Here is an 18,669-nt window from a genome sequence, read left to right as displayed (position 1 = left end):
GTCGAAGGGAGAGGAAAAGAGGGAATTCACTCTTTTAACCTGCAAGGAAGCTCACTCATGCAGACAGAAGACCGACAGCAAACAGCGCACCAGGGTTGCGACTGAAATGAGGAGCAGTTGAGCATTTTTCACCCTGTATGAAATGACGATCACCTGAAAGTTACACTGAATCGTACAGTACATAGGTAGATAAAGATGAAGACCACCCTTGTAAGTAATTCTTTCAATAAGAAGGTAAAAATCCTTACATCCAGACCTCTCCATATAGTTATTTCTCCCTTATTGATTTTCTGGGCGTTTCTCTTGGTCAGACACATAAAGCCATGCTCAGTCACTTACAGTGCTCTGGGAAATATGAAACATTTATCTGTGTCCTGTCATAATTATTGACCTCCTTCGGAGACTGGCAGGAGGTTGATAAAAAGATGAACTTCAGTTTTTCATCCATGTCTGCCTTGATGTTACTCTCTATCAGATAGAAGCTTAAGCCATTTCCACCAGGACTTCCACGTACCTTTGATAGCTATGAAAAAAGATTGATTTCCGTTGATATTTTGTATGATTCATTCTCTAACTTGATCAAGAGTCATCTCTCATTTTCTCAGTCCCAGAGAATGCATGTTACTGATGGTACTGGTTACTGGAATGATAGCCCCATGTGATTTCAGTTACAACAACTTGTAATTCTATGTCTTTATTCCAAAAATATTATTATGGATTTAAAAAGCAATCCTCCTGGAATTCATTAAAAAGTTTCACCAATTCAGTAAAAAATCTTGAATGAATGCTACTTGCTTATTTTGAGTAAAATATGACCATCCAAGAATAATTTCAACGTTTTTCCCTTTGCTTATCACTATTAATCATTGGTTGGAGTCGACATTTTTGGCTTCCTATAGGTAGAACAGGTGGCAACCATCTTTTGGCCAACACAAATACTGTATTTATAAAGTGAGAAATAAATGGATAAATATTTCCTTCTAATTTCAAATCTTAGAAACCTAGCTAAAAAAATAGAAATAGTACATATATTACATTATAACTATTACTATTAAAAAAATTCATGCTGCCCATTAGGTAAAATGAAAACAACAACGAATATGAGAAAGGAATGTTCGATGGACTGTTGCCATCATTTGGTTTAATTAATTAGGAATAGATGATTCACTTAGCTTATTTTATCCAGACGCAAAACTCCAAAAGATTCAAAGTGTAACTTCATTTGGCTTAAATAATTACACTTACTTTTTGATACTGAAATGAAGCTATGTTAGTTTTCTATACAAATCAATCCCTCCTCTAAAAAGAGACAGTATCAGGAGAACAAATGTCAAGAGCATCACTGGCTCTTGAAAGAAAAAAAAAAAAAAAGGTAGTCTGAAGAAAAAAAAAAGAAGGAAAGGGAGGAAATAACATAAAAGGGTAAACCCAGTATATGAGATTGCTGAATGGATAGTTACTATTTTGATAATGCACCCTTCCATTATTTAGAAATCACTTACTTTAGTGTTGTGTAGGTAAGCTGAGCTGTATTGAGTCAAAGTACCTCCAGCAGTTCATATTCTTATGTATGTCATACATACATTAACAAACAATACAAGAATAGTCTAACATTACAATGTTTGGTCTTTTTTATATGTGTAAATTCTAATTACTTGAAAGGAATTACATAAACTGTAATAAATGCTAAAACACATTCTTTATGCAGCAGCCCATGGCTATGATGAGATAAATGGGGGGATAGAACAGGAGAGACAGAGCTAGGGATTTCTCATATACTAAGAATCTTCCAGGAGGGGCTGAAAAATATAAAGTTCCCAGGTCTTTAAATTAATATCACTTGTCCCAGAAATTAATCACATACGGCTTTGTTATATTATTAAAAATGATTATGACCGTTAGCTCATGATAGTTTCCTTCATTTTGTACGTACATACTGAGCACCAGCTATTTGCTAGGCATTAATCTGAGCACCAGAGATTCATTATTGAACAACAATAACAAAAATGACAGTCCCTGCTCTGGTGAAGCTTAGAGAATATTTGGAACAGACAACAAATAAAAAACATAATAAGTTAGATACTTTGTTTGAAGATGACAAGTGCTATAGAAAAAAAAACCGATAAGGGAAATAGGAAGTGTGGTATCGCTGGGAGGGTTATTTTGTGATTTAAACAGGTTAGTTAGGGTAGGCCTCCGAGAGATGACATTAAAGCAGATTCTTGACTGAGGTGAGAGAATGGGCCTTCCAGGCAGAGGGAAGAGTATTGCAGGTAGAGGGACAGCTACTACAAAGCTCTAAAGTGGGAGCACACCTCGGCAGGTCAAGGGACAGCAAAGAGCTTAGTGTAGCTGGAGCAGACTGAATAAGGTAGTATGGAGCAAAACTATTATAAAAATATTTCTTTAAATGCAGGTAGAGAAAATACTGTAGTGCTAAACATGGTACTAGGCATATAATGTTTTCCTAAGTTTATGTCATCACATTAGAATAGGTATAAAATTTCAATGGATATCTTACTGAATTCAAACTACTTATTTTTTTCTTCCATGAGCCAACGATGCCTTTGGTGTTCCATTAATCTAGACTTGGGGACAATGAAGTATTCCTTTAAGAAGTGATGTTTTAAGTTGCAACCTGAGGGAAACAGCAGTTGGCTTGGTAAAGGTGGTGGGTTATGGGGTTCCAGAAAGAGGAAACACCACATGCAAAGATCCAGAAAACTTGAAAACATCAGGAAGTCGTTTAAGGTTCTTCAAATAGGAAGGGGACATGATCAGATTTTCTAAAATCAGAAAGATCCATCTGACTAATGTAGAGTAGAAAGAGAGCATCAGAGGGGGGGCAAGATGAAGACAGACCAGTTCAGGGGCTAATGTGGTAAATTAGGCAAGCGGTGGGGGTAGCCTGACCAGAAGGGTACTAGTTAAGATGGAAAGAAATGGATGGATCCTTAATGTATTTATTAGGTGTAGTGAATAGACAGTGAATGAGTATGTGTAGAAGAAGAGGAGAAAAGGATAGCTCTCATTTTCCAGGTTGAGCAATAGATGGAATGGAGCCATTTGCTAAGACCAGAGAATGAGCAGGTCTAGGGGCAAGAAAGAGAACTGGTAAGGTGCATTTTGTACTCAGTTTATACTCTCTGTAAACACCTACATATTTCCTCTTGACAGCCAACAAATAGTTGTCTATATAGATGTGAGTCTCAGGAAAGACTGAAAAGCAAAAGAAACAGATATTTCATTGTAAAAATCAATTTTTATTTTATATATTTTTTAAAGTAAGCTCTACCCCCTACATGGGGCTTGAACTCACACCACTGAGATCAGGAGTTGCATGCTCTACCAACTGAGCCAACCAGGCACCTCAAAAAGAAATAAATAAAATAGTGCCTTGGCACATGTTAATTTGTATGCTTTGTATACATAATCCAGATTAAGCTATTTTTTCTTCATGAAAAATAAAACTAAATATATCACATTGCCTACACTACTTTAATTGCTCCTACAGTACGTAAATAAGGTGATTTTATTTTATTTTATTTTATTTTATTTTTTTTAAAGATTTTATTTATTTATTTGAGAGAGAGAGAGAGAGAGCACAAGAGGGGGCAGCGGGAGAGGGAGAAGCAGACTTCCCTGCTGAGCAGGTAGCCCGATGCGGGACTCGATCCCGGGACTCCAGGATCATGACCTGAGCCGAAGGCAGTCGCTTAAACAACTGAGCCACTCAGGTGCCCCAATAAGGTGATTTTAAAATGTAAGGTATATTTTATGACATGGCAAGAATTTCATTATTTTTATCCAGGAATGTGAAATAATATTAAGTAATAAATAGTGGCTTAATTTAAAACATGTCATTTTGCTTGTCTTTTAACATAACTGTACTCATCTTTATTCTTTCTTTAAGGAAGGTCGTGGTTTTTTGGTTCTATTTAACATTATGTTATCCAGGTTATGGACAATTATATGCCAAAGACTGTTTCAAAAGAAAACACAAATGGCAGGCAAACAAAGTCAATGATGAGTAGGAATAATATTTATAGTGTCAATCCTTAGATCTGGCTGTTCAAAAAGAGAGGCTTGAATTAACATATATCTGTGGAAAGAGGGATGAAATGAAAATGCAGCCTGAAGTAGATAGCTGTCCTTATGAATCTGGTTACTTCTTCCAGCACTGTGATGTATATAGCGTATTTGTATGAGTGCCAATTAATCAGCATTATTGCTATAATTTGATTAGCTTATTACTGAGTTAGCAAATGTCCTAAGAGGGGCAATGTCTCCAAAGTTTAAAATCTCCCGTACTTGGAGAAGCAACTATAATTGTTTAAAAATCATGGATTTTGGACTCTGTGACCCAGTTTTCTTCTCAAATGGAGATATTAATACATAACATGAGGTGTTGTAATAAGAATGAAATGAAAGCCTTGCCAAAGAACCTAGCATAAGAATCTAGGACTAAATCTTAATAACTGGAAGAGAATCTTAGTGTCTGAGAAGGACCTGGAAGTGACGGAGCCTACTCATGGTATGATTAAGAGGTAGCAAATGGGGATCTGATGGAGTCTGATTAAAAGCAGAGTTTGAAGAAAATTAAAACTGGCTCAAACATTACACCCCACTGAAATGAAACTTCTCAGAAAAAGGTATTCAAGATTGGGGCAGATGTTGGATAAGGGTTAAGATAAGACCTTCTGACTAGGTGTTGTAGTTAGTTTGTCTCTGACCCATCGGGGCAGGTCTGTGGGGGAAGAATCGAATTTGATTGTCACCTTCAAGCAAGAAGAAGGCAAGTATTATAGTCTTTGCGGCTCTGGGGAAAGCTGAAGTCAAGGTCAGGGATCTGTGAATACAGTGTCAGGAATATGAGTGGCAAAGTCAGTAGTAGAAGTCCTAGCAAAGGGTAGAGTCAGCCCACTTCAAAGAAAAGCCAGATAGTCTGCCATGACATTCTTTTGAAATGTGTTTGCATTTGAGTACCATTTTTAAACCATGAGCAAAAAATGTGTGTGTGTGTGTGTGTAAATGTTTTAACAGTAGCTAAGGGCTTACCACAAAAGAGTTTTGGATTATTAATTTTCCTATTATACCACAGTGCTGGTTTACTGAGACCCTAACTAAAACTCATATATTTTGTGTACTCATTTATGGGTACAATGCCACTTATATAAAAAAGAGTTTTATTCTGTTTATAGATCAAATTGTAGTGAAAGCAAGAGCAAATACGTTTGGTGTCTTTTTCTTGTTTTCTGAAAATGAAAAAAAAATTTATAAGGGACCTGATATATTATAAGGATGGAAATAAAAGAATTTCAAATATTTTAATAGTATCTCTATAGGAAAAGAAGCTTGGATTATTGCCTAATGAAGCTACTTTCTACTGGAATCCTACAATGAAACATAGCAGATGCCTCCAATTTGCTCTTGCTTCCTCTCACCATTAATCCAAGGGATTGCTGGATATTCTTGCCTCTTCTTTTAATTTTTAACTACTCTTTTTAGTTTTACCTTTTGCAACCACTTTCCCGTATTGTCGTTATTGCAAAGGATAACAAATATTATGCTAATCTAATTGTCCCCATGGCTCTAACACTTCCCAAGGTATTTCCAGCTCAGAGAAACAAACACTCACATTGTAGCTTTTCGCAGAAAAGGTAGAATAGGAATGACTGTTATTAACCTCTGTAGAACATAGTATGTCTCAGTTCCTTGCGAGTTCTTCCTGTGAGACTCGACTGGGTTTTCAGAAACCCAGCAGGTCTTCCAACAATGCCCTCTGCTGACCAGATGTATCTGTCTCTTGATGGTACAATATAAAACTCTATTTTTTCCTTACAGACTAAGATCATCTATCATGACAATGCACTTTCATGAATGCAATTTAAGTTTATTAAGCACAACTGCTTTATATCTGGGTTCACAGGCATACTGTGTCTTCCAGGCAGAGGAAAATATAAAACTTCTCACAGGGAGATTAATTCTACTATTAGATGATCTGTTATTCCTGTTAATTGCATAACTATGAAGTCCATAATGACAGAAACTAGGGAAGATTTTGCAGGATGCTGACTCAAAGATTTAAATAGTTAATAATGAAAGATACCTTTAATATAATATTATTGATATTCTTTCCAACTCCAGACACAAAATTTCTAAAATCACTTGGACATCTGGTAAAATTACAGTAAAATTATCACTGACATTCTTGGGTATATGAGAATATGTATTATTCAGGGCTACAAAGGTCTTAACTGGGATGTCTGGATAAAGTTGCGTTCGTTTAGGTGCTTGCGTTTTTGGTTTACTTATCTTTGCTTGCCCAATGGAGTTGGCATTAGCAGGAGAATAAAAAGACCTACGGAGTCCATAGTACTTGGTGTCCTGAACATTTTTAAATGTAATTTTTGTCAAGTTGCCTTGATTCATAACAATCTGTTTGAATGTCATGGACAGTTTTTGTTCTTATCTCAATGAGGACCATTCTATGATGAAATTATGTTACACAGTCCTCAAAGCAAAATTAGACCCATTTTTGTCAAATCATAGCAGGCCATAAAAAATTACAATAAGCTGCCTTTAGTACAGAAAACAGGGCTACAAATAATGAAAAGGATCAACATCTCAACTTTTGGTTGAGGATCAGTGCAAGTAAATTCAAAAACAAAAAAAAGGGTGAGACAAATATCACTCGGCAGTTTTATTCCGCTTTAACATGGTAATAGCCGTCTTCGATATTTACTTAACCTTGGTCTCTCCTGCATTGTTTCCCGACTTACCTGCAGTTGGAGCGGGCCTAAGCCCGGTGTTGCCGCCGCAGCAGCTGCCATGGTAGTTGGGATCAGCTGAACAGGGTAAGGGTCACCTAAGTAAGAGAATAATAGAGGTGTCAGCACCTTTCATCTACTCTCCACCTGCAAATTAAACTCGTGCATTCACTCTTTCCAAAAGCCTTCTTTTGTGTGCCTTGCTGGGGCCTAATGAAAAGCTCTATTGTGCAGCCTTTTACTAACACTCTTTTCACAATTCTGGCTGAGAGAGGAATGTGAATAAAAGGCACAAGCAATTAAGGCGGAAACCTCATCCTTTTTTCATGATGTATTTAGGAAAATGGGAGGAAAAAGTGTGCATTGATCAGAGGGACACACACACACACACACCCCCCCTAACAGTCTTGATAGGAGCACACCAACTCTCAGCACATTTAAATTGTTATTACAAAAGGAACTTAACTAAACTTAATTCTATTTTAACAAACTAAAGATTTAAGCCAAATAGCTTATCTTTTGAATGTAATGTTACTGTCTCAATTCAAATAGCCTCTTTAAATAATATCTTGTGGACAAATTCATAGCAAAGAAAACATTTTATGCATTTTTGTTATATAAAATATATATTTTGTTATATAAAATACTGGAATCTTTATTATCCCAGAGATAAATGTTTATAAATGTTTATAAAAACATTTATAATATGTTTTCTTTATAATAGAAAACAGAAAATAGATGGTTTCTCCCTGAAGGGTTTCTGTTTGTGGTGATATCTGAAAAAACAAAATCTTAGTAATTCAAAACTAAAGTTTTAATACATGTGATCTATAAAGATATAGAAACACACACAAATATATATACATATATACACATGTAGAAGATTATAGGGTATGTTTTTCATGCAAATTTTTTCCACTTAGTAAAGAAGCACATACACTTTTTGTATAGAGCCCAATGATATGCTAACAGATATGTACATTATCAATATTTGAACTATTACCATAGTAAAAAATAAAAAAGTTATAAGAACCATTTTCTAACATATAAAACATATTGTTTTAGTAATCTAGTTTGTGAAAAACTTGTTCAATGTAAATGTATGGAAAATATAACTGAAAACAACTCAATTAATACAGTCATTCAAAAATATTTATGAGTATCTGCTATGTATCAAGCACTGCTCTTGATACTAGAAATAGAGTTTTAAAGAAGACTAATATGCAAAGGATATTTAATGAAGCTTAAGATTTGGGGTTCTGGGAAAGGCCCCTAGCAGTATGTTCAAAGGATCATATGTTTTTATATTTGTCAGCTTTTTTACTTTGTTGTGATTTCTTTTTATAAATGAAAATTTTTTTCACTTCTATATATGTTTTTGAAAATTATATATATATGCTTAAAACAATGATTATAAATAGATAATTACATATATTCTTAAAGTGGGCCCCCAAATTATATTTTTCATGCTTCAAAATATCTGAATCCACCATTGCTGATCTGGGCTTCCCAGAACTTACAGCTTAATGGGAGAAAAAAATAAAGATAATTCAAAGATTAGTAGAAAATACAATGACTGTTAAGATAGGGAAGTATATAACATTAGGCACTATACTGTGGGTGTCCCAAACCTAGTCTAAGAGGTCAAAGGTGGTCTCCAGGAAGAAGTTATGTTCAAGCTGAAATCTGAATGAAGTGAAAGCTAGCCAAACAAAGAAGAAAAGGAAGAGCTTTAAACAAAAAAAAGAAAGAAAAAGAAAAGGAAGAGCTTTCCTGGAAGGAAAACAATTTTCATGAAGACTTGCAGTCAAAAGGGAGTGTTCTGTCATAGACCCACATTGCTGAAGTTTAGGGCACAGGTAAGGAAGGAGATGGGACTGGAGAGGGTATCAGGGGCCAGATTATGTACAACATTATAAACAGTATTAAAGAATTTAAATTTTATTCTGTAGGATAAAGGAAACCATGAACATGGAAAAAAGATGAGCTGAGTAAAATCACTTAGCCTAGACGTTGGAAGCTGGAATCAATAATAAAAAGATGCACATCTCTGTACAACACAAAATAATGGTCTGCACTAGCGTGGTGATATTGAGATGGAGAATGATGGGGAAAGTGAAGGGATAAAAAGAAGAGGAACTGACAAAACTTAATGATTGTTTACATGAGAAAGTAAGAGAAGACTCAGGAATGACTTTCATGTTTTTCACTTTGTTGGGATTGCAAACATAAACGAGAAGCAAGATTACCAGGTTGGGCCTGCTGGGGAAGGGGGAGGTGGGGAAGGGGGTAAATAATTCTGTTTTGGACATTTTAAGTTTGAAATTATTATTAGATATCTGAGTAGAGATATTCTGTGAGGCACTTGGTAAACATGTCAGGATTTTAGGGGAGGAATTCACATCAGAGACATAAATTTGACAGTGGTCAGCATATATCTGGAATTTAAAGCTATAAGCCCTCATGATACCATTTAGAAGTTAACTGTAGGTAAAATATAGGTCCAAGGATTGGATTGTAGAATATGCTAATATTTATAGTCAGGGAGATAGGCAACTAGCAGAAAAATGGAGGAGAATATAAATTTGATGTTCCAGAAGCCAAGTAAGGAAACATTTTAAGTAAGAGTGATTTTTTTTTCAAATGCTGGATTTAGTAATGTACAAGTCATTGGTGACTTCAAAAAAGGGCAATTTCAGTGGAGTGGAGGGTGAGAAAGCCTAATTGGAGTGAGTGTGATCAACAAAGGATGATTAAAAGTAAAACTGGAGGCAGAAAGTGCAGATCCTTGCTCTTCAAAGTGAAGTTCTTGAAGAATAGCATTGGTATCACCCAGGAGTTCCTTAGAAATGTAGAATTTAAGACCCCACCCCAAATCTACTTGGGCAGGCACCCTCTAAGACGGAACCCCCAATGACTCCTACTTTTCTCCTTGTATTTATGTCCTAGTGTAATCCCCTATCCTTGAACAGAAGCCAAAGTGTTGAGATATTAGGTTACATGAAGACTCTGGCTTTGTCTTGTTTATCTTCTCCCCATCCTTAGCCTCTCTGTCTTGAACCAAGCAGCTGTGTTAAGAGGTGCCCTATGGAGAGGTTCGCATAGCAAAGGAATGATGTCTTCAGCCAATAGCAAGTAATAAGGCCTGCCAACAACCAAAGGAGAAAGCTTGAAAGCAGATTTGCCCCCAGGTCAAGCCTAGAGATGACTACAGTCCAGGGCAACACCTTGATCACAACTCTGTGGAAGAGCCTGAGCCACAGGTATCCAATATGGTTGTGTTCAAATAAATGTTTGATGCTTTAAGCCACTACCTTTTGGGAGAATTTGTTAAAGCAGCAGGCATATACCTTCTGAATTAGAATTTAAATTTTAACAAGAGTCCCAGATGATTTGCACTCATTTGAGGTGTGCTGGAATAGACAATTCCACTGAGGTGTTTTGCAGTAATTATTGAAGGACGTGTGGTCAAGAAAACCTTATTTAAAAGGTATCTACCTGTAAACATTATAGAATGCTTGTAAGCCAGCAAGAAAGATCCAATAAATAGAGAAAAAAACTGATGATATAGGAGAGAGTGGACAACTGACTGATGTTACAATGGATAAGGTTTTATTTAGCATTTAGCATTTTTAATATTTGATCTAGAAAACACTATCTGAATTTATAAAGTAAAGGGAAGTTTAGATATATAAAAGCTGAATTTGTATTATGCAAAGTAGCCAAAATAACAAATATTAATGTATGAGTATTAGAATAGGCAACTTAAATGCTAAAACTATGTAATTTATTTATATTGCTCATTTAATCAATATAATCCTACAATTAACTATAGCAAAAGTATAGAGGCTATGGTGCTCTTCACAGTGATAATTCATTTTATATAATTTAGTTTCCCTGTTGTGAATTAATCAATAAATCAGCACTTAAAACATCTACCATGTGACCAGAACTCTGCTGGGTTCTTTGGGAGACAAAACCAAACCAAACCAAACCAAAAGAAACCTTGGTCTCTATCTACTACACATCCATCTTTTCTAATTAAGTGTTGCTTATTTGAGTAGTACTAAGTAAGCATCCATGAGTTCTTTAGGAGTTAAGGGAGAACTAATTCCAGGCTTCAGTCTTTAGAGAATAAAGGTAAAAATAAGAATGAACTTGGACTTGAAGATTTGCAGATGAAGGGGGATAGATGTTTTAGGTAAGGTGAAATGCATCAAAACATGTGTATGACACGCTGAGGGAATGGAGAGAAATCAGTTTATCTGATAGGTGATAGAATAAAGTAGAGGGAAAAGAGGCTGAAGTCAAGGAGCTGGGAAACTTTTCATACCCCAGACTGGAGGATATTTGGATACAACAAGGAAATTGATATGAAATGAAGTTTTAGCAAGTGTCACTAAAGAAGTTAGGTAATAGGGGGGTTTTAAAAATGACCCAATCTCTAACCTAAGTTGAGATTTTAACTAATGAACTTTAAATGAACACATACTCAATTTCTTATTAACCACTAAATGTTAGTAATTCAGAAGTGCCCAAAATACCTATGCAGGTGTTTGCTATCAATCCAAATGTGTGAATAAGTCTGTGTTGTTCAAGGGTCAATTGTATACATATGAATGAATAACTATTACGTTATACACATCCTATATGTGTGGGTGTAAATGCATGTATATATATAAAGCATTTATACATATGAATGAATGACTATTATGTTATACACATCCCATATTGTAAATGCATGTACGTATATAAAACATTTATACATATGAATGAATGACTATTCTGTTGTACACATCCCATATTGTAGTGTGGGCATAAATGCACGTATATACATAAAACATTTACACAAGCTAAATAATTTTATATATGTGTAATGGGCTGAGTTGTGCTCCCTCCCCCAAAATTTACATGTTGAAGTGCTAACCCCCAGTATCTCAGAATGCTACTGTATTTGAAGATAAGCCTTTAAGAGGTAATTAAAGTAAAACGAGGTCATTCGGGTGGACCCTAATTCAATGTGACTACTGTTTGTATAAGAGGAAGAGATTAGGACACAGACAACACAGAGGACAACCAAGTGAGGACAGAGGAGGAGAAGATGGCCATCTACAAGTCAAGGAAAGAAACCTCAGAATGAAATCTACCCCATGGACACCTTGATCTTGGACTTCTAGCCTCCAGAACTTGCGAAAAAAATTTTCTGTTTTTAAGCCACTCAGTTTGTAGTATTTTGTTATGGCAGCCTGAGCAAACTAATATAATATGTTTGCCATACATGGTCACATATCAGTGTATTTGATGTTTAATTGGAGAAAACAAAAGATTCACAGCATGAATTAAAAAGACTGCAATAGCTATTATGTATCTTTAATCGTATATAGTTTCCAAGATATAATTATATAATCATAAACAGGATATCAACTAATTTTCAAAGTTTGTGTCTAAGGCACTGTTCAACATACAAACATACATAATTTGAAGCATGTCTACCTTATTGACAACTTTTCAGGCCCAGAATACCCAGAACTAGTTTGATTGAAATTTGCTCCAAGTTACTAAGTAAATACAAATACAATAACTGTGAAAATGGCCAATACAGCAACTTAACTCTTAATTAAGTTCAAAATATATTACATGCATGTGCTGGTGTCTGAAGTGAACACAGAATCTATAAGACTTTATTTTTTTTATTTTTTTTTTAAGATTTTATTTATTTATTTGACACAGAGAGAGAGAGCACAAGCAGGGGGAGCTATAGAGGGAGAGGGAGAAGCAGGCTCCCCACTGAGCAGGGAGCCCTCCCAGGACTCTGGGATCATGACCTGAGCCGAAGGCAGGCGTTTAACCAACTGAGCCATCCAGATGCCCCCAGAATCTATAAGACTTTAAAAAACAAGGTCAAGGGTAGTTCTTAATGGCAAAAGAGAAATTCAGACCTGTTGAGGAAAAAAAGATCTTTTATTGAAGTAATTACTGTCATCTACTATTTGTGTCATCCCTTATTTAACTGTACTAAAAAAATATTACAACAGGTTTATTTTGTAAATACCTCATCAAGTACTTAGTAAAAATTAGATAATGGAAAATTCTGACTTTTAAATTTCAACCATGTGTAAGTTATTCAAATTGACTTTCAACTAGTTAAAAGTAATATCTTTTACTCTTTCCTAGGTTTTAACCATTTGAACAGTTTTTCCCTAACCCTTTCCAGAATTAATTTGCTTCTATTTCAAAGCCAAGTATGGAAAATTCTAGCTCAAAACAAATTTTTCAAAAAGTTGAAAAATATACTGAGGCATCTTAGTCAATTGTTTTTAGAATACAACCTAGCTTATAGTGTCTATTGATATAAATGAGATAGCTAGTACTCAATAACCCAATAACCCCTCAGAAAGCATGTTAATTGCATTAGTGTTAAAGTAATGAATATTTAGATAATAATTATCCCCACTGACACTAAGAAGGATTTATTTCTATGATATACGACAGAGTAAGAAAAACATTTTCCAACAAGGTTGTTTAGGCTGAGGAAGATTGTCAAAACAAGTATATTCTTACCCTCAGTCAAGGACATACACCCTTTCATCCACTGAACTAATATAAGTGTTCTGGAAAGTTTTATGGCTTTATCTTCACTGAAATAAGGAGACTCATTCCTTTATTAGCCCTCTGTGGTTTTGTGTTTGTTGGTTTGGTTTGGTTTTGCTTCCTTGCCAAATACCAGATTGCCTTTGCTAGGTGCTGTGAAATACAAAAATTAATATCCATACACATAGACACAGACAACCCCAGCCCTAGACGAGTTCCTGATCAAGTGAGGGGGATAAACATATAAGCCAACCCAATGATACAATGAGCAAACTAGAAGGTGGTGTAAAAGGTATTCTGGAAACCTGAAGAAAAGAACTTAACTTGGAAACAGTTTCAAGAAATGTTATTTGTTAAAATCTCTCTTTAAAAATGACTAGTTTCACTACCACATTACCTTTCAGCACCATTTTACCACCTACTTTCCATGTCTTCTATTTGCTAAAGAGTCCCACAATAAGCATCCACCATTTACTACTAATTTGCTCCAATTAATCATCTCCTCAGATCATGACTTAAAACACTCTGCTCTTACCATTCTAACTTCCAGGTGGAGGGAGCTCTGTAAGAATCTAAGAAAAAATGAGGTAAAAAGGACACTATAGATAGAACTTTTGAAGAAAGGTGCTTTCTTTCAGCTCATGGGCCCAAAGATGAATTGGTGGGTTCCTTCTGCTTGGAAGGAGTCCCCTGCCATTGATAGGGTGGTGTTAACCATAACCACTATCCTTTACTGACCCCTGCTTCCGATTATATTTTAATATTCTCAGTGTATGTGATGCCATAAGGGAAGGGTAAGCTTTGCAGCTAAAGAAGTAGGTAGAACATATATTTTACAGAGTCCTGTGTTTCACTTTGAAGGCAATGTTAAGTCATTGAAAGATTTTAAGCAGGAAAGTGACATAGTCTGATGGGTGTTTTAGATAGATCAATTTTGTGGCAAGGGATCGAATCGATTGAAAGAGGGAGAGACTGGAGACAAACAGACTTGTTAAATACCACTTCAGTAAATCAAGTGGGAAATGATAGTGGCCTACACTAATCATAAGGGAAAGAGAGGAGGGAATGAACTGGGAGACAGACTTGATGACCAATTTGATGGGAGAAAAGAGATACAGGAGAAGAAAAATAAGAAAAAGTTATAGTTTGGGCTTTTATTTTAATACATAGTTTAAAGAATGACTAATTTTTTACCCAAATAGTTATTCAATTGCTCCAACATCATTTTCTGAGTATTCTCCTACTGATTTGAAATGTGGGCAACTAGTATTTGTTGACTTTTAGCACTCTATTAAAATGTTTTACATATATACATATATAAATATACATATATACATCCATATATATGAACATATTTATGTGTGTGTATAAAATCTCATTTAATCTTCACAATTCAGTACTGTAGATTTATTATTATTCTCATTATATACACACACACATACACACACAAATGTACAGGATCTTACAGTTTGTAAGTACTATAGACATTAGTACTTCAGTAAAAAAGTATTTTTTCAGAAAACATCATAGACTATTTTTAGAACAGTATGCAAATACAGACTTCAATTTTCAAATAGATATATGCATTTAGTGTTCCTTCAACTAAAACGTATCTAATACTATTTGGAGGACACAAAGAAATAAAACGTATAGTCTTGCCTTGATGACACTTTAGGTTACAAAAATAAGATATACAGATACCAAAAGTGAAATAAAACAAAGCCACATGATTAAAATCAAATGAATGAGAAAGACAGTAATTACCAAAGAAAGGAAGAATTTACTGGAACTCAAATCACTGAAGAAAGAATCAGAGGAAGAAAGGGCTAGGCTTGGGTTAGGTCTTCAGATGAGAGAAGTCCATGAGCTGCAGTGCCTGATGCACAATAGATACTAAACATCCGCTAAATGAATAAACGGATGAGCTGAAAAGTAAGGATGAGAGGAAGCCCCGATGGTTTTTCAGTTCCTCTAGCATATCCAGAGCATAAATATGTCCCTGAGTTGTCTCTTCTTACATCCTCGCACTACTCACTTGTCATTCCTTGCTTTATAATTTACTCTTAAAACACAACTATTTATAGGTCCATGTACACCCTATTCCATCTCTTGCTTCCCAGCCTCCATTCAGACTACTTTGTTCTGTTTGGAATGTTGTTTCTGTATTCCTCCACCCCGGCAACTTCTTCAATTGCTTTGTTGTCCTTCATCCTTTGGAATTTGACTTAGGGGTCCCCACTTCAAGAAGCCTTTTCTGACACCTTCCACCTCTCTTAAATTTGAATTCACTCCCTTTCCCCTGACTTCTGTTAAAATTGTAGGCATATGTCTATCATATTACATCTGTCATTCTCCCCAAATACACTATGAGCATCCTAAAGGCAGGGATTATGTCTTACTCATCTTTAAATCCCCAGTTCTTAGTACAGGAACTGTTAAAATGCACAGTTCTGTTAAATACATAGCACGGGCTGTTAAAATGTTTTTTTTTTTTTAATTGACTGAATAAATGAAGAATATTTATTTAATTAAGAAATTAACAAATATCAAACACAGGAGACCACTCTTCCCATATCAAAAGCTTACAGTTTAGTAGAAGAAACAGATTGTGAGCAAATAATTATACAATAAGGAACAAATTAGTTTTTGTATAGGGTTTAATTCAAACAATTCAATTTAATTCAAACAATTCAGGGTTTAATTCAAACAATAATGAAAAGAAGATGATCATTTACCAACGATACAAAAGTACAATAGGGAATAGAAGGGAAAGAGAAGCCTAGGGTTTGGGGATATAAGGAAATATGGACCCAGAAGAAGTAAAGAATCTTCTGTAAAATATTTTCATTTATCAAATAATTCTTTTATAATATTCCATAATCTGTCTCTTTTGTAAATTTTGATTTTAAAGTAATTCATATCTCATTGAATATTTAAAAGTAAATAATACTAATTTCTAAAATCTTAAAATAATTTCTGTTCACTAACAAGAAACCATTATTATGATGTCATTAAGGCACCTGAGCATGGTCAAGGTGTTTACCAGAAAAGATGTTATATATAAACAAATGACCAAAACAAAATCTTTCATCATCGTGACTGTTCAAATTACCTTAGACTTTCTGAAATCCAAGCGAGGTGAACTTTGCTTTTTATGGTAATAAGCTCAGCTATACCTCCTCCCTCCCTACCTTTTAGGTAAGTTAAATTTATAACAATTCCACTAAATCATCTTGTGGAATCCAAGTTAAGAAGTTCAGAAGAACTGATATGGTATACACAAGTTTCGATAAAGGTGCTTCCAAATGCAGAAAATTGTAAAACTGTAAAGCCTTTATTGATTTGCTAGAATAGTATAAGACTTTAATACTTGAAACTTTTTATAAGGAATGCTAATATTTTAGAGTAAACTCTCATAAAATAAGTAATAAATATAAATATTTCATATGAATTTTATTTGAGAAAGTAAAATTAATAATTATCTCTTGTCTGACTAAACATCTATTTAAAAGAAGATGTTTTGAGGTAATTGTTAGTTCTTCACTGCTTTGTCATAGGTTAACTTTTTCAGTAAAGGATTTTTAAAAATGGGGTGGCTGGGTGATAGACATTGGGGAGGGTATGTGCTATGGTGAGCACTGTGAACTGTGTAAGACTGTTGAATCACAGACCTGTACCTCTGAAACAATTCATTATATGTTAAAAAAAAAAAAGGAAGAAGATAGTAGGAAGGGAAAAATGAAGGGGGGGAATCGGAGGGGGAGATGAACCATGAGAGACTATGGACTCTGAGAAACAAACTGAGGATTCTAGAGGGGAGGTGGTGGAGGGATGGGTTAGCCTGGTGATGGGTATTAAAGAGGGCACGTACTGAATGGAGCACTGGGTGTTATACGCAAATAATGAATCATGGAACACTACATCAAAAACTAATGATGTAATGTATGGTGATTAACATAACATAAAAAAAGTCATACTGACACACACACACACACAAAAAGAAATATTTTTATGTCTTTTAAATGGAGCATGGCAAATGAAAACTTTATTCTACTTAATTAATAGTTACTCAGTTGGCTAGAGATGATAAACTTTCTAAGAAATGCCTCTCAAAATAGGAAGAAATTTCTGATTATAAAAGATAGAGCATTCTTTCTTTACCTCTTTGCCCATAAATTAAATGAATTCTAGCACTAATGAAAATTCCTGGGTTAATTATCTAAGAAATCTGAGTATCCCTGAAAAGGTGAAAATGAATCAAAGAAATTTCCTTTTCCTCCTGTATTTCAGTATTGCTACTAAGGCATCATTCAAGCTATTGCATGATAATTCATTTTAAGCTGCTCGAAGAGAATCATTAATTAGGGGACAGCTTCTATATCCGAACCTACATTAGACTACTGTGTCTACATTTTGCTTCTGTGTCTTACAAGGATATTAATGGCACATAGAAAAGCACCCCAAATGATTCAGGCATTTGAAAGTAGTGATTTAGAAGGGGGGCATTCGTATAAGCCACTTAAGACCAAATCAAATGCTATTTCTCTTTTATTTTCCACTTCTAATAATAAGGTTTAGCAAGCATTTCATTTTATGACACCTTTTATAGCCTTTCCACTTTTCTGTCTATCATTGATATCCTTCCTCCTGGAATGTATCCAGAGTCCGTGATCTGCAGGTTGAGAACAGGAAGTTTCCTAAACTCTGAAACAATAAGGCTATAAGCTATACGTTTGGGATGATTTATGGTTGAGAGCTTTCTACTAGAAAGATATATTTTAGACCTCTGAAAATTAAGAAATATTATGGAATAGCCCCTCCCCCTAAAAAATGAAAACCAAATAATGCAAAAGTCCTGGTCAGAAGTACAGAAGCCTAGAATCAACTCCTGAAATTTTTTATTATGTCACATCCTAAATGTTCAAAACAGACTTATACATTTAAAAATAATAATATGTTATACTTATATAATAATTTAAATTCCTGAGAAATGCCTATACTCTCCCATCTAGTTTTTACAATCTCCTTATGAAGTGGGTAGGGCAGACATTATTGTAGCTACCTTAAAGATTAAAAAGCTAAGGCACAAGGAAGAAAATGACTAGCCTAAGGGCACAGAATGATATGAAATGGGATTGTGACTATCAAGGTCTTTTGATATCTTGTTTAATTTTTTCCCTAACAGAATTTATTAAATCCAGACAATTAATAGTTTTGGATTACAAGTCTCATTGATGCTTATTTATAGCTTAACTCACACCAGCCAACTTTCAAAGTTTTAGTCCTTCCATTAACCAACTAGGAGAGC

At 34.8% G+C, this 18,669-nt stretch overlaps 1 protein-coding gene across 13 annotated transcripts in view; it reads right to left on the bottom strand.

Moving 5' to 3' along the window:
• SOX5 (SRY-box transcription factor 5) overlaps positions 1 to 18,669 on the bottom strand; it is a 1,012,222-nt gene that overhangs the window by 99,305 nt on the left and 894,248 nt on the right. For all 13 annotated transcript variants that reach the window (XM_045873750.3, XM_054507151.2, XM_054507149.2 and 10 more), the window contains one exon: positions 6,783 to 6,868. In XM_045873750.3, the coding sequence (XP_045729706.1) occupies positions 6,783 to 6,868 (86 nt within the window). The remainder of the gene's footprint in view (positions 1 to 6,782; positions 6,869 to 18,669) is intronic.

The sequence above is a fragment of the Mirounga angustirostris genome, unplaced genomic scaffold (assembly GCF_029215605.1).
Source record: "Mirounga angustirostris isolate CCGP_5_RB_7025 unplaced genomic scaffold, mMirAng1.0.hap1 SCAF_5, whole genome shotgun sequence".
In the NCBI taxonomy this organism is placed as follows: domain Eukaryota; kingdom Metazoa; phylum Chordata; class Mammalia; order Carnivora; family Phocidae; genus Mirounga; species Mirounga angustirostris.
This window is presented reverse-complemented; position numbering and strand designations above follow the sequence as displayed.